The sequence below is a fragment of the Cervus canadensis genome, chromosome 7 (genome assembly GCF_019320065.1).
Source record: "Cervus canadensis isolate Bull #8, Minnesota chromosome 7, ASM1932006v1, whole genome shotgun sequence".
Taxonomy (NCBI): Eukaryota; Metazoa; Chordata; class Mammalia; order Artiodactyla; family Cervidae; genus Cervus; species Cervus canadensis.
Window position 1 is genome coordinate 84,005,271 of NC_057392.1, and position 17,427 is coordinate 84,022,697.

A 17,427-nucleotide genomic window follows, 5' to 3' on the forward strand; every position below is an offset into this window, starting at 1 on the left:
TCTCCAGCATTGCAGACCGACTCTTCACTGTCTGAGCCACCAAGGAAGCTCTTATCTTTACCAGCAACATGTTTACATGAAACTCTATACCAGACATTCTTCTAAAAGCTAGGGATACAAAAGTAAACGTAAAAAGAAAGTTTACTTTTTAGAAAAGGGAGGATGGGGCAGCAGATAATAAATGTCAGTGCATAATATGTATTTGGAAAAAAAAAGTTAAAGATAAAAAGCAGAGATAAATTATATTTTACATAGGATAGTGTGTTGATCCATGTGCCAGCTGGCAAAGAACTTCACTCTCAAATGATTCAAATGAAGAGATTGATGAAGGAGCTATTTGCAGAACCATGGAGAGGGATGCAAGGCAAAAGAGGCAAAGCAATATTATCTCAAAGGCTGAAGTGGCAAAGAAAGGAATGAACAAGGTCAAAAGAAAGCCCAGAAGCCCATGGGGCCATGGAGGAGGTGCCTCTGGAATGTGGGGACAGAACTACTGCTAGAGATGCAAGCCTGAAGCAAAGAGAGAGTGGGAAAGAAACACCCTGGCCTTTCTCTGGCCCCTTTCTCTGCTGTCCTGCTGATCTACTCATTGGCAGAACTCAGAAGGAAGTCAAGGGCATGGAAAGTGGTGAGAAGTATTCAGATTTCGGAGAATGTGAAGGTAGAGCCAGTAGGCTTTGCTGATTGGCTTAGGGAGTGAAGGAAAGCAAAGTACCAGGGATGACAGCTATGTTTTTAGCCTGAACTACAGATTGACAGAGGATAAGATGGTCAGATAGTATCCTGACGCAATGGACATGAACTTGAGCAAACTCTGGGAGATAGCAAAGGACAGGGAATCCTGGCATGCTGTAGTCTACGGAGGCGCAAAGAGCCATTTGTGATTCAGGGACTCATAACAACAACAGCTGATTGATTTGAGTTATCATTATTGAGACGGAGATGGCTGGGGAAGAAACAGTTTATGGGAGTTAAGGGTTTGGATTTTGTATATGTGTGGTTTGAGATGCTTATTAAAGATACAAGTGGAATGACTAGTAAGATAGGTATATGAGTTTGGAGTTAGAGGAGATATAAATTTGGGATTAATCCACAATTAAATGGCCAATGGAGCTGATTAAGATCACCTATAAAGGGTAAGCAAAGTAAGTCAAGGACACTGCCAATACAGTCCTCCAACACTTAGAGGTCCAGGGGATCAGATGAAGCCAGCAGAGATGGGGAAGCGTCCAGCAAAGTAGGAGGAAACCAGGGAAAGGCTGGTGAACTTAGAACCCAAGTGAAGAGAGTATTTCACAGAAAAAGGAGTAAACAGCAGAATTAGATGCTATTGACTAGGGGATCTGGCAGCACAGAAGACCCCAACAACCCTGGTGAGGATAGTTGTGTTGAAGCAGAGAAGATGAAAGCCTGATTGCACTGAGTTAGAGAGAGAATGAGGAAGTGAAGACAGCAAATCCAAACAACAGTTTTACAGAAGTTTGACAATGAAGAGCAGCTATAATAGAGGAGAATTTGGATGAATAGAGGGTGGTTTAATATGAGATACATCACACATTTGTATGCTGATGCAAATGATTTCTGAAGGAAGTGGAAAATGACAATGCAGGAAGGACAGGGCATGATTGCAAAAGCAAAATTCTTGAGAAGGCAAGACAATATAAGTTTCTGTGATGGCGTGCACAATGGAGAAGTTGTCCCATGTGGGCACAGAGACTGTTGGAATGATGTAACCAGTGGGAAGATAGAGGCAGATAGAGCTAGATGTAGGAAGATAAGGCAGACCTCTGCTAATTGCTTCTATTTTCTCAGTGAATTTATTAACAGAACCAAAGTCATCAGCTGATAGTGAAGCTAGGGAAGATGCTGGAGGACTGAGAAGAGACTCTGAAATGATCCCTCTGGTGGAGAGAGGAAGCTTAGCACAGAAGTGGGGTGTGACTGTTTGACAGCAGAAACAATAAATCTCAATGAGCCTAGCCAGCAGAGCAGAATTCCTCCACCTGCTTCCTTTCCCCGCAGTCAGCAGCTCAGATGCAGATATGGAGTAGGTAGAGAATGGAGTTGTTCCAGGGTTTTGGGTTACCCTTTATAATGGCTGTGTGCATGCATGCTAAGTCACTTCAGTTGTGGCCAACTCTTTGCAACCTTATGGACTGTAGCCCACCAGGCTCCTCTGTCCATGAGATTCTCCAGGCAAGAATACTGGAGTGGATTGCCATACCCTCTTCCCAACCCAGGGATCAAACCTGAATTTCTTAATACCTCCTACATTGGCAGGCAGATTATTTACCACTGCACTACCTATAATGGCTACAAGGTAGTTTACATTTTGTGACTGAAACGAGTTTGTTTTAAATTCAGGAGTCCAGCTATGGTTTATTTATCCATCACAGTAAGTGAAACAAGATGTTTAAGCAATACTAAGCATAATTTAATCTAGGATTTAATTATATTTTTGTATTTGGAGAGTTTGAAGCAATTTATTTTGAAAGAACCTTAGAAATATGTAGGGATGATTAGGCTGCTTATAATGTCATTTGATCTTTAGGGTTTCTACTAAGAAGTGAAGTTTGAAAGCCAGCCTGCGAAGGAATTTGTTAGTCAGTGGCTTACTGGCACACCTGTATATATGCCCACATGGGTGTGCAGTCAAGGAGGCCAGGTTGAATTTAAGGCTCTCAGTTGGGCTCAGGTCTGCTCCTCAGGTCTTCCTTCAAAGGCACAGGCTGAAATGGCCGTATGTTTTTCTCATGGTGATAGCAGACAAGAGTTGGGTGCAGAAACATGCCCTGTCCCGTAAGGTCTTGGCTCAAAACTGGCATTGCCACCTGTGCCAATATTCCATTGGCCAAATGAAGTTACATAGCCAAACCTGACATCAATGGGGTGTGAAAATAAGATCTGCTTACTGTGGGAAGCACTTCAAATTTCCATAGCAAAGAACAGAGATGTATCATTTTATTATTGGAGAGAACTGGGAACCATAATCCTGATCTGCTGGTCGGATAAGACTTCTTAACATCATTAAGGACTTCAAAAACAGATGACTGAGGTTTCATATACGCAAGTATTTTATATTACACATGATACAATCTGAAAAGTCAGAAGCTCTCCGGACTTCTGGGTTCAGTGGTCTGAATCCCCATCTATCCCTTTCCTAATCTCCTAAATTGGTATTGTCGTCACATGGGTCCCAGTGATCTCATATTTATGAACTGAACACAATTTCGCCCTCAGAAAAACAGCCCTTCCTTCCCTCCTAATCTGGTTTTGTGCTTGGAAAAGTTCCCACTTTAAGAACCTTAAGCTCTATAAATTTAGAAGATCTGTTTCCTCAGGCAAGCATTTTTTAATTCAGATAAAGTTTCAGAATGGCGTCTGTCTGGAAATGGTGGGGGAAGGGAGACTTATCAAGGCTATTGCAAATAATTGACTTAAAATGCTGGGCATGAAACAGTAGTTACCAAAGCCATTATCAGATACAGTTTTATCACTGGGTTCTTAAAGACTTAAATAAAAAGAAATTTTTAAAAAGACAGGAAAAAACTTTTCTTTGAAGTCTCCGAGTTGTTTGCCTTTGCAAGCAGAAGCAATGTTCTTGCCTCTTAGCAAAGTACTTTTCCTATTGATTCAACACTTCATTGCTTTTCTGTCTTCTCAGGACTTGAATGAGGGTCTCTTTCAGTGTTCAGGAGTCTTTTTACTCAATTCTTTCCAGATTCTTAGATCCTTTCATCTTTGTCCATAGTTTCCTTCAGTTTGTTTCTTTTGATTCTGTTATGTGATGCTCTTCAGGGATTGTTGAATCCTTGAAGCTGTATTCCAACTCTGTTTAATGTTTTTAAACACACAAACATTCTTTTAAAGAAAAGTGAATGTAGTTTGAAGATAATGATGAATCACTAAACATGTTGTTAGGTATTTTGGTCATCTTTCTTCTTCAGTGAGAAATTTTAGCTTCCTGGAATTCTGTGTATTCTGCATAGGCACTTAACTTACTTGCGATAAGCCCTTCAAACCCCTCAGTGCAGTATCAAGTACAAAACATCACACTTCTTTTTTGGTCTGAATTTATGAGACAACAGTTCCAGAATCATGGCTTGAATTAAGGCCCTGAAATTCTTCCATGTTATAGTTAGTACAAACCCTGAGCCAGAATCATAGAACAATGCAAGGTAAAGCTCGTCAGGGACAGAAAGCCTGTATTTTATGCTCCATTTTTATTTAAGAAAATTGTTTGCCTTCTTAAATATTTTTTTTAAAAGAGAAGGATAGTCTTATGGCCATGATTAGGTCTTTTACCTTTAGGTTATTTACCTTAATTTGACCTTGTTACTACTTTTTATGTAAGAAAATAATCAACTGACTATATTGACATTTTTAAATCCAGCTTATTAACTAGATATTAAAATTCTCAGACAAGGCACTGAATTGTCCAACTTTGTTGATTAATTTGAGATATTTGCCATATTAAGAATTTGGCAAATAAAAATTGTTTTTGCTACCCTAAGCCACCCCAGCCCCAAAATATTAGGAAAATATTTCATTTAATGAGTACTTATTAAGTGTCTTTAAGTGAAAAGGATTGTTCCTTCTCTATAATCTCCCTCAGGAAATAATTTCATGAAGGTAGATAGATACATTATATTCAATTAATTTCCAGTATAATATCCTAAGACAGTTTTATTAACTCAGTGGTTATCCAATTAATAATAATTAAAAGCATTTTTTTCATACTAAATCACTGATCTCTTGGTAGTAATTACCTCAATAGAATAGCAAAATGGAGTCAGAAATAAGTATCTAACTCCATCTGGATTAAGTTAATAGTGTTTACAATGCCTTTGATGGACAAAGACAAGAATAAATGCCTTTAGGGTGAAATTGCATGAAGTGATTTAAGGGAGCAATGCTGACCTTTATTTTAAACTATAATAGCTTTACAGTCTAGTCTATTCACTGATAATTGTTAATTCTCACTATTTTCCAATACTTCTGGGCATATTTCAAAAAAGGAAAGATTGTATATTAAAAAAAAAACTTCCCTTCTAGCCTCAAATAAGAATATAAATAAGGAATCTGAGTCTAATGATCCAACAGTACGTTAATCCCCAGAAAAAAAAAACATGTTTAATCTTTTCGACTTTTTAGAAGACTTAGAGAAAGCCTTACTTCTCATAGGTAGGGGAAACAAATATATAGTGTACATTGTTTCCTTTCTTTTAAATTTTAGAATTTGAAATAGAAGTTACTTACTTACTTTCTCTTCTTTCCCATTTCCTTCCTCCCCTTCTCCCTCCCCCAGAACACAGTCCCAAAAACATGAAGTGTGGCAGATTAAGGCAGGCATCTGCCCTTGAAGGAGAGGACCACAGTGGCCCAGAGCAGGATGTCCGAGCTCAAATCCAGCAAGAGAGTGGCCATCCAGGATGGCTGCCCCATGTCGGGGTCAGAGTCAGAGCTGGGTAAGGAGGGTGTCCACAAAGGGCAACCTGGTGTAGGCTGTCAGAGCCCAGAAAGAGCGAGGAAAGCATCCAGGCATGAGGTCACCCAGCACAGAATGCTGAAGCCCAAACAGGGTAATCAGGTGTCCACAAGGTGAGGACAGGTCAGGACAGGGCATCTCAACCCGAGTGAGATGAGTATCCATGTGGGTAAAAGGGTGGCAGCAGAGATGGGTTACATACTAGGAGATTGATGAAATAAGTAAATAAATTAAGGATATTAAGAGTCAGTTTCCTAATGGTCAGAGTAGGAAGATACAATTATGGGAAGGAAGAAAACTGGAATGAACCCCATGGTATTGGATCGAAATTGGAGGTATCAGTATAAACTCATGATTTTCAATATAAATGAGTATAGAGACATAGAAAAGTTAATATGTAAGTAAATAAAACTATTGTTTTAAAGATATTTGCATCTATGTTGTAGATATAGATACAGATATACATAACTAGCTCTGTCCACTGAGAGGGCTTGGGAATAGCCAAACTCTTAAGAGTAATGAACACACCCAGCACCCAGAGCTTGAGTCATAAATATGATTTTCTAGTAACAGCAGCCTAGATTTCTCAGGGAATTATCCTAGACCTGGGTCAAAGAGAGTATAAGACAAGCATGTCACATCTTACTATATCAAAAAGCAAGGAAGTGCTCCAAGAATGATGAAAGTGATATGTGAAAGTGTTAGTCACTCAGTTGTGTCTGATTCTTTGTGACCCCATGGACTGTAGCCCACCAGGCTCCTCCGTCCATGGGATTCTCCAGGCAAGAATACTGGAATGGGTTGCCATTCCCTTCTCCAGGGGATCTTCCTGACCCAGGGATCAAACCCAGGTCTGCTGCATTGCAGGCAGATTCTTTACCGTCTGAGCCACCAGGGAAGCCCCCAAGAATGGGGAAATCTCAAGAGTATAGAGAAGTCAGCTTGAGGGGGCTGCCCCTGACCAAATCAGGGATAATTTGAGAAATAAAATAATCTATTGATTAAAAGAGGAAACCATGAATCCAAACAAATTTAAATCATGAATGAGTTGAAAATTTAGTGAGAAACAGTTTCAAAGTACTAAAGAAAGTAAGAGTAACTTTCAATGGAAAAGCAGATGCCGCCTTAACTAGGTGATCAAAGTGAACTTCAATAGCAATGGGTCAAATCTAAATTGTACATCACTTTAGTTGTAGCAAAGAGAACATTGTGGTAGTCCTACCAAAGATAAATGACCTGAATATAATCAAAGAAATGTCTGATGAGCCCAAATTAAGTGTTATTGTACAAAACAACTACCATGTGATCCTTAAAATTGTCAAGGTTGTAAAAGTCAAAGGAAGACCAACTTCTTCAAGACTGAAGAAAACTAATGTGACCACTAAATACCCTGTGTGGTTCTGAACCAGATCCTTTTGCTATAAAGTATATAATTAGGATGACTGGCAAAGCTTAAATGGGGGCTGAGGATTAGAAGTTAGCAGTGATTCAGTGTTAATCTCCTGATTTTGATGGCTATTCTGTGATCATGTAGGAGAATGTAATTATTGGAGAATGAACAGTGAAGTAGTCGGGGATGATGACATATCAGGTCAGCAGCGTACTCTCTAGTTGTTCAGGAAAACAAGTTTCTGTCCTGTACTGTGCTTGCAACTTTTTAAAACCTTTACTACTGTTCCCAGTTTTAAAATAAAATACATTTATAAAATATAATACATTGTTTTGTGTACAGTGAAATAAATCTCATTATTTAATTTTGATGGTTCCCACCTTTTACCTGGGTACTCTCAACATTACACAAATTATATCTGGAGCTGAAGGGTAAAGACTGCCTCTCACTCATCTTTGTACCCCACAAAGTACCCAGAACACGATAGCCACTTCCCTTATTTATAGTCCCAGGTTTTACTTTCTGCTGTCAACTTTAATAATGCTTCACGAAAAACATATTAAAATGGCAATGTCTCTGAGAAATATTTCTCACTTTTCTCTAAAGGCCTCAACACACATCTCGTTAAACCCCATCCCATCCCCCAAATAAAATAAAATTAAATAATAGAAATGCATATCTTAAACAATCAAAGTCTTTACTATGCTTACTACTTAGTCATTTCATTGCTGTTAATGATGATGCCACTGTTGTCGTTTAGATTTTACCTTTAGGCTACTTTTTTTCCTACCTTATCCACCTTTTAATATACAGCTCCCACATTTCCTTTAGTAGAAATGCCACATGCCGCACTTTTTTTTTTAACATGCAGCATGCATTAGAGACCTTGTTGGCCACATTCTGATTTTTTCTTGACTTCCAAACAGACAATTTGAGCCATGATATGGGGAACTGCCTAAGGCCAGTCAGCCACTCACTTTGTCCAGCACAGCCATCTTTATCAGAGGGTGGTGCTATGGAAAGAATTTGACTGTTTTACTATGTTTTGTCATTAGCGTTTTATAAAATGTAGTGTGTGCTAAGTGGCTTCAGTTGTGTCCAACTCTATGCGACCCTATGGATCATAGCCCACCAGGCTCCTCTGTCCAGGGGATTCTCCAGGCAAAATACTGGAGTGGGTTGCTATTTCCCCCTCCAGGGGATCCTCCCAACCTAGGGATCGAACCCGCGTCTCTTATTCCTCCTGTACTGGCAAGTGAGTTCTTTACCACTAGCGCTGCCTGGGAAGCCCTTATAAAATGTAGAGGAAGTAGGAAAATGGAATAGTTGATATTAGTGAAAAATATGGATTTCACAGAAGTAATACTATTGAGATAAAGATAGAAATCAGTGGACAGGCCAAATGCTGTAGATTGCATTCCTATTCAGATGTTCACTGAACCTAAGTCAGGTGACAGAGTGTTTTATTATTGGGGTGGGGGGGAGATCCAAGTTTACAGCATGTATATTATATATTAGATATACATATTTGAAGACTGTGTTTAAGTTGGTATAGTTACTTACCTTATAATATATGTTTGATAGTCAGTTTTCATTTGTGCTTTCAGAAAGGCTTTATATATGAAAGTAGTAGACTGCCTATAGAGTTCATGAGAGAAAAAGTCTGCTCCTCTCCTAAAATTCAGATAACTTTTCCAGAGTTGTAATTTCTAGCAGCTGTGACCTGGGGATGGCAGGACAGTTGAGAGCAATCACATAGGTGGCCAAGGTGATCACCTCAACCCTTAGCAGTGCCGCTGGAATTATAGATCTCCCACGCACCCATAAATCTCATATATGAGTATCCAGGAGAAATGATCATCTTTTCTCTTTTTTAGCTGTAGTCTTGGTTAAAGCCAAGATTGTCATAGATTTTATATAAGGTTTTCACTGAGAATCAAAATTCAAATTCAATTCTAAGGGCTGTGTCCTACCATTCTTTTCCTGTTTTAACATAAAATGTCTGGAATGCAGGTCAGTTAAAGATCGAGAAGGGAGAGAATAAAAGTAGAAAGCGATGAGGAAGAGAAAGAAGAGACAAAAAAGGGAAACAAGACTAACAGGAAAGTAGAAATAAAGCTAGGAAGAGGGAAATGCTGATAAAAGGGACAATGAAGAAAACTAGTTCAGTGGGATTCAAATTTGACTTCACCACTCTAGATCTGGACACCAGATCCAGAGTGCTCCTTCTAACTTCTCCTCTTTTCCCTCAACATTAAAGGGCCAAGAGCACCCTATTATGGCCCCCATCATGGGGTCCAACTTCCAAGTCACCGTGTTACTTAGTAAGGACAATAACATTTGCATTTGCACAGCGCTCTGTAATTTTTATTGAAGTATAGTTAATTTATAGTGTTGTGTTAATGCTACTGTACAGCGAAGTGAACTCCGTTATATCCATATATAGTAGTAGTAGTAAGAGTTTAGTCACTAAGTCGTGTCCGACTCTTGCGACCCCATGGGCTGTAGCCTGCCAGGCTCCTCCGTCCATGGGATTCTCCAGGCACACATACTGGAGTGGGTTGCCATTTCCTTCTCCAGGGGGTCTTTCCAACCCAGGAATCAAACCCAGATCTCCTGCATTGCAGGCAGATTCTTTAGCGACTGAGGTATGAGGGAAGCCCATATATATTGCTTTTTATATTCTGTTCCGTTATGGTTTATCCTAGGAGATTAGATATAGCTCCCCGTGCTATGCAGTAGGACCTTGTTGTTTATGCATTCTAAATGTGATAGTTTGCATCTACTAACCTCAAACTCCCAGTCCATCCCTCCTCCTCCCCCCACTCCCTTGGCAACCACTAATCTGTTCTCCACGTCTGTGAGCCTGTTTCTGTTTTGTAGATACGTTCATTTGTGCCACATTTGAGATTCTATATGTGTGATATCATATGGTATTTGTCTCTTTCTGACTTATTCCACTTAGTATGACAATCTCTAGTTGCATCCATGTTACTGTAGATGACACTGTTTCCTTCTTTCTTATGGTTGAGTAGGATTCCATTGTTTATATATACTATATCTTCTTTATCTATTCATCTGTTGTTTGACATTCGGATTGTTTCCATGTCTTGGCTATTGTGAATGGTACTGTTATGAACATAGGGGTGCATGTGACTTTTTGAATTATGGTTTTGTCCAGCTATATGCTGAATCATATAGTAATTCTAGTTTTAGTTTTCTGAGGAGCCTCCAACTGTTTTCCATAGTGGCTACACTAACTTACATTCCCACCAACACTGTAGGAGGGTTCCCTTTTCGCCATACCATTTCCAGTGTTTGTTATTTGTAGAATTTTTAATGACGGCTATTCTAACTGGTGTGAGATGATATCTCATTGTAGTTTTGATTTGCATTTGGCTTCCCTAATGGCTCAGTGGTAAAAAAAAAAAAAAAATCTGCCTGCAGTGCAGGATCTTCAGGAGACGTGGGTTCAATCCCTGGGCCTAAAAGATCCTCTGGAGAAGTCAGTGGCAACCCACACCGGTATTCTTGCCTAGAGAACCCCATGGACAGAAGAGCCTGGTGGGCTACAGTCCATAGGGTCGCAAAGAGTTGGACACAACTAAAGCAACTTACCAATAATTAGTGATGTTGAGAATCTTTTCATGCACCTATTGGCCATCTGTATGCCTTCTTTGGAGAAATATCTATTTAGATCTTCCCACTTTTTGATTGGGTTGTTTGTTTTCTTTGTTGTTGAGTTATAAGAGCTGTTTGTATATTTTGGAGATTAAACCTTTATGAGTCATGTCATTTGCAAATATTTTCTCCAATTCCATAGGTTATCTTTTTGTTTGTGGTTTCCTTTGCTATGCAAAAGCTATGATTAGCTGCCATTTGTTTTTTTTGTTTTGTTTTGTTTTGTTTTTTTGGTATTGTCTTGGGAGATTGGTGTGACTTGGGAAATACTGGTACAATTTATGTCAGAGAATGTTTTCCAGTGCCCTCTTCTGGGAGTTTTATGGTGTTGTATCTTATGTTTAAGTCTTTAAGTCATTTTGAGTTTATTTTTGTGCATGGTGTGAAGATGTGTTCTGACTTCATTGATTTGTGTGTGGAGAGTTGGTGATGGACAAGGAAGTCTGATATGCTGCAGTCCATGGGGTTGCAAAAAGTCCAACATGACTTAGCAACTGAACTGAACTGTCCAACTTTCCCAACACCACTTGCTGAAGAAACTATCTTTTTCCCATTGAATATTTGTGCTTCCTTTGCCAAAGCTTAATTGGCCATAGCTGTGTGGGTTTATTTCTGGACTCTCTATTCTGTTCCGTTAACCCATATGTCTGTTTTTGTACCAGTACCACACTGTTTTGATAACTGTAGCTTTGTAATATTGCCTGAAGTCTGGGAGGGTTATGCCTCCTACTTTGGTTTTTCTTTTTTTTTTTTTTCCCCCCTTAATATTGCTTTGGCAATTCTGGGTCTTTTAATGGTTCCATATACATTTTTGTATTATTTGTTCTAGTTCTGGGAAAAATGTCATGGGTAATTTGATGGGGATCACATTAAATCTGTAGATTGCTTTGGGTAGTATTGCCATTTTAGCAATGTTAATTCTTCTAATCCCAGAGCATGGGATAGCTTTCCATTTCTTTGAATACTGTTTAATTTCCTTTATTAATGTTTTCTAGTTCTCAGTATGTAACTCTTTCATCTCCTTGTTCAGTTTTATTACCAGGTATCTCTCTTTTTTTTTTTTGGTATTTTTTTAAAAGGTATTTTTTTACATTCCCTTTTTGATAGTTCATTGTCAGTGTAAAGAATGCAACTGGTTTCTGAATATTAATCTTGTATCCTGCTACTGTGTTGAATTCATTTATCAATTCTAGGAGTTTTTGTGTGGAGTCCTTAGGATTTCTATCTATAGTATCATGTCATATGCCTAGAGTGACAATTTTATCGATTCCCTTCCAATTTGGATACTTTTGTTTCTTTTTATTATCTGATTGCTGTGACCAGGACTTCTAACACTGTGTTGAATAAAAGTAGTGAGAGTGTGCATCCCACTTTTTGAAGCACTTTGGTGACATTTTTGTTATGTAGAAACTAAGATCTAAAAGGATCTAATTTTTTTTAAAAACGGGGTAGGTGGTGTTTGTGAATGTCAGACTTTATCTAAAACTTTGACCTGATACTCAAAGCTCTGTTTTTGTGCTTTTCTTCCCATTCCACATTACTTATGTGTTTAAAATAAATAGGAAATGAACAGTTATACTCAACTGTAAGTAGAGAAAGTATCGTGTTAGTGTTTAGGGCTGTAATTAGGTAACCCTTATAAAATTAGAAAACTAAGCCAATGCATGTACTGTTTATTGAGTTGGCCAAAAAGTTCATTCAGATTTTTCCATAAGATATTACAGAAAAACCCAAATGAAGTTTTTGGCCAGCCCAATACATAAACACATATACTGTATAACATCTCAAAGTTATTTTTAGATGCTGAGATTTTAAACCACTTGTCTGTTTTGTATTTTCTAAATCTTCTACAATGAACATATATCACTTTCATAAAAAAAATATATAAGAATCTAATGCAAATAGAGAAAATATATAAGAAATTTTATTTAAATCTTTTAACCTCTGCCCTCTTTCCTCTATACAGATGCTAAAAGTTACAGGAGGAATACTCAAATAAATAGCATTGAATGACAGTAAGCAATAACTACTCAGTGAAATTAAGAAAAATTGTATTTACTTCTGGGATTAAAAATATATATACAATTTTTTTATTCTACATTGGCTATATATTAGCTGCCAAAGTATTGTTGCCTATTTTAATCCAGAAAAACAATAGCATTTTGCCATTCTCCCACCCTCAAAGATTTCTAAGCCGTAGTAAATTATAGGCAACTTGCAAACGAAGAACAACTATTTCTGGAGGAGTGAATATCTGCCAGCCACAAGGCACTCTGGATCATGGAGCAAGCAAATATAACTCATCACTATACTTACTTGGAGAATATTGTTGGGGACTTCATTATTTTACTATACCCTCTATGAGAAGTTCTTCCTGTTATTCTTAGTATCAGAAGTGGCTTTACTCCTGCGAAGTCAGGTCTGGGCCTGACTTATATTAGTGGCTGAGCAAATATAACCCGACATGTAGCAGAGACGTAGCAAAGAGCACGTGTAGCCCAATGCAAGCAGAGACCCATCCTTACAGCACACATTTCAGGTACTAAGATCACTTCCAGATTCATCTGCATCCTTCCTACCCTCTTGGGGCCTGGTGCCCTCATCCACTTGTTTTCTATTTATCTCTTTATATCATGTGTATTTTGGTAAATAATATTAAATCCTTCAGGAGATTAAAAAAGGCCATAAATAAGTATGTGTATTAATTTACATATACATATATACATACACCAGAGAAGGCAATGGCACCCCACTCCAGTACTCTTGCCTGGAAAATCCCATGGACGGAGGAGCCTGGTAGGCTACAGTCCATGGGGTCGCAAAGAGTCGGACACAACTGAGCGACTTCACTTTCACTTTTCACTTTTCACTTTCATGCATTGGAGAAGGAAATGGCAACCCACTCCAGTATTCTTGCCTGGAGAATCCCAGGGATGGGAGCCTGCTGGGCTGCCGTCTATTGGGTCACACAGAGTTGGACACGACTGACGTGATTTAGCAGCAGCAGCAGCATATACATACACATTCTAATTGTGAATATGTGAAACCTTGATCTTTGGCTGTGTCAGTTATGTTTTTCACACTCTATCTACCACAAGTAATACTCAACAAGTAACTTAAAACATACTACCCTAAATCCTTGTTATTTACAATCTTTGCAACCCATAGCCCTTAATATGCCATGAACAATTAGTGGCAAAGCCATTTCTATCCAAAGAAACGAGTTCAGGGTCTAAATTCAACCATATGATTATCCCTTTGGCCTTGCTTTACTGAGCCACACCTCTTCGGATGCTAGCAGAATTTGCTAGATTGCCCTCAAGAGGAAACAGAAGTATTTCCTCCCTCAAGGTACTCTGACTGTAAAAACATCCATGACTTGTTTCTAAAGTCAGAGATGGGAGAAGAGTGGCAACAGTAGGGGGGAAACAGGGAGAGAGAATAGTTTTTGGTATAATTCACTATCTGATCATAGAAAGACATGGATAACTATTTCCAGTTTTGGGAAAAGAAAATCAGATGCACATTAAATAATGGTAAAATTATATAGTGATTTACCATGGTAGTGGATGTTGACATGGGGGATTATGGTAGGGAGACCACTTTTTCTCATAATATTCCCAATAGGAACGAACAAAAAGAATGTGTGTATGTGTGTGCATGCAAGAGAAAGAGATAAGGTGCGGCCAGCCAGGGAAAACCAGAACTACAAAGAGAAAGTGTGCTGCAATGCAGGGCCCTCCTTTTGATTGTAAACAAAATAAGGAAGACCCAGCTCGATCCTTATGAAAAACATATTTTCTGTGTTTTGCTTTTGTAAGCTCTGATGATTACTTCTCTGTGGAACTAATACTCAGTGAATCTATTTCTAACCAGTCATCACTTGCAACACGTATGTTTTCAAAATGCTTCAACTTACAGGAAATATAAAATTGTGATTCCAAAACACCTTCTTGAGATGTGGCTTAGGAAAGATTTCAAGGGAAACTGCAGGTTGTGGCATTTGCTTCCCCTTCCAGATCCTTTAAAGCTGTTGGGTTTTTTGTTGCTGTTATTTTTTGGTGGAGTTTGCCCTTAACTGACATGAGGGCTCTGGGGCAGGTGAAATGCAGATTGAAATCTCAAAGCGTGGCAAGCAGATTCCTGAATTCCCATAGACCTTGAACAGACACAACCAAGCCAAACTTCCTAGAATCATAAACAACAGGGTGCAGAGGGAAATTGCAATTGTACAATTCCCAGTCGTTCAAAGAAATCGTTAAAATATTCTAGAAAAATGTCAAAAGTTATTTTACACAAAAATTTCACAACTTGTTCCACTAAGTACAGGATGAGTTTAAAATTACTCTAGCAATTAGAGGCCATGGGCTATTTACTTAGAGAAGGTGACAGGGTGATTAAGTGGGTAAAACTTGCCCCAGGCACACAGTCCTCCCAAACTTCATCCTCTCTGAAAGAGGGTTAGCCAACATTTGCTGCACTGTTATTGTGTGCCTGGCCCCATTCTAGCCTAGAGGGACACAGAGATCAATAAAACTCTGTCCTCCAGGCCCTTTAGTTTAGAGAAGAATAGAAGTTACCCATCAATTCATGCAAGAGGCAGTAAACACAAGAACTTAAAAGTCAGATATCTGAATTCAAATTCTGGCTCTGTCTTATAGCCTATAGTGTGTGACTCTGTGACTTTGGGAAAGTTATTTGACTTCTGTGCCTCGGTGTTTCATACATGCACACGCGCGCGCACACACACACACACACACACTCACACACACATCTACAGAAGACCCTTGAACAACACAGGTTGTAACAGTAAGATCCACTTAAACAGGGATTTTTTTTCACTAGTAAATTTTACAGTAGTACACAATCTGTGATTGACTGATGTCCTCAGATACAGATAAACTGGGGATATGGATGGCAGAGTATAAATTACACGTGGATTTTTAACTATGTGAAAGATCAGTGCCCCTGTGTTGTTCAAGGGTCAACTGTGCATTCATCTACACACACACACACACACACACACATACACAAGATCCTCTCTTATGTGGTGGCTGTGAGAATTAGTGTATATTCATCACTTAGAAGACTGCCTTGCCCTTAATAAGTACTATGCATGTGTGCTCAATCACTTCAGTCGTGTCCGACTCTTTGCAACCCTATGAACTGTAGCCGGCCAGGCTTCACTGTCCATGGGAATTCTGCAGGCAAGAATACTGGACTGGGTTGCCATGCCCTCCTCCACGGGATCTTCCCCACCTAGGCAGGGATCAAACCCACGTCTCCTGCATTGCAGGTGGATTCTTTACCCACTGAGGCACCTGGGAAGCCCATAGTAAGTGCTATATGTGTTCATTGAATAACTAAATATTTAGGTTGGTGCAAAAGTAGTTGCAATTTTACATTGTTGAACTTTGTTTTATATTGGAATACATTCTTAAATGTGGTTATATTTTACATCATTTTAATGTGCATTTCTTGCTTAATGTTTTTTTGCTAATGACTTATTACTTGCTGTTTATATTTATTTTAGACCAGGGAAATGATGTTAGACAAAAAAACAAATTCAAGCAATTTTCTTATCCAAGTTCAAAATGGGTCGTAAAGCAGTGGAGACCACTTGCAACGTCAGCAATGCATTTGGCCCAGGAACTGCTAATGAATGTACAGTACAGTGGTGGTTCAAGAAGTTTTGCAAAGGAGATGAGAACCTTGAAGATGAGCACAAAGGCTGACCATCGGAAGTGACAACAAAAAACTGAAAGGATCATCGAAGCTGGTCCTCTTACAGCTACATTTAGAAGTTGTCCAAGAACTCAGAGCATCGACCGTTCTTCAGTCCTTTGGCATTTGAAGCAAATTGGAAAGGTGAAAAAGCTCAATAAGTGGGTGCTTCATGAGCTGACTGCAAATCAGAAAATCATCATTTTGAAGTGCCATCTTCTCTTATTCTGTGCAATAACAGCAAACCATTTCCCAATTGGATTGTGACGTGTGACAAAAAGTGGATTTTACTCAACAACCGGCAATGATCGACTCAGTAGTTGGACCAAGAAGAAGCTCCGAAGCACTTCCCAAAGCTAAACTTGCACCAAAAAGAAGATCAGAGTCACTGTTTGGTGGTCTCCTGACCATCTGATCCACTAGTTTTGTGAATCCAGGCAAAACCATTCCATCTGAGAAGTCTGCTCATCAAATCAATGAATGGCACTGAAAACTTCAGTGCCTGCAGATGGCATTGGCCAACAGAAAGGGCCCAGTTCTTCTCTGCAACAATGCCCGACCGTGTGTCACACCGCCAACACTTCAAAAGTTGAACTAATTGGGCGACGAAGTTTTGCCTCACCCACCAAATTCACCTGACCTCTCACTAACTGACTACCACTCCTTCAAGCATTTCAACAACTTTTTGCAGGGACAGTGCTTCCACAACCAACAGGATGCAGAAGATACTTCCCAAGGATTTGTTGAATCCTGGAGCACAGATGTTTATGCTACAGAAATAAAGAAACTTATTTCTCATTGGCAAAACTAAGTTGATTGTAAATGGTTCCTATTTTGATTAATAAAGATGTGTTTGAGCCTAGTTATAATGATTTAAATTTCATGGTCCGAAACCACAATTACTTCTTTTTTTTCACAATTACTTTTTCGCCAACCTAATAAAAACATTATAAACAAGATCCTTAAGAGAACCTTGCACAAGTCTGAGAATGAAAAAGAGGTATCTCTACCAGACAGAGAACATCAGGAATGACCTCTCTGAGATACCATGCTGGAACAGGGTCCGTGGGAGACTCAGCCAGAACAAGTCCAAGTTTACCAGGTGGGCAGTTGAGAGAAGCTGTGCTCCTTACCTCCTCCCCCA

The 17,427-nt window shown here is 39.1% G+C and overlaps 1 protein-coding gene across 1 annotated transcript in view; it reads left to right on the forward strand.

Moving 5' to 3' along the window:
* VEPH1 (ventricular zone expressed PH domain containing 1) overlaps positions 1 to 17,133 on the forward strand; it is a 312,127-nt gene extending 294,994 nt beyond the window's left edge. The window contains exon 14 of the mRNA XM_043473914.1: positions 16,093 to 17,133. Coding sequence (XP_043329849.1) covers positions 16,093 to 16,164 — 72 coding nt within the window. The 3' untranslated portion in view covers positions 16,165 to 17,133. The remainder of the gene's footprint in view (positions 1 to 16,092) is intronic.
* The last annotated feature ends 294 nt before the right edge of the window (positions 17,134 to 17,427 follow it).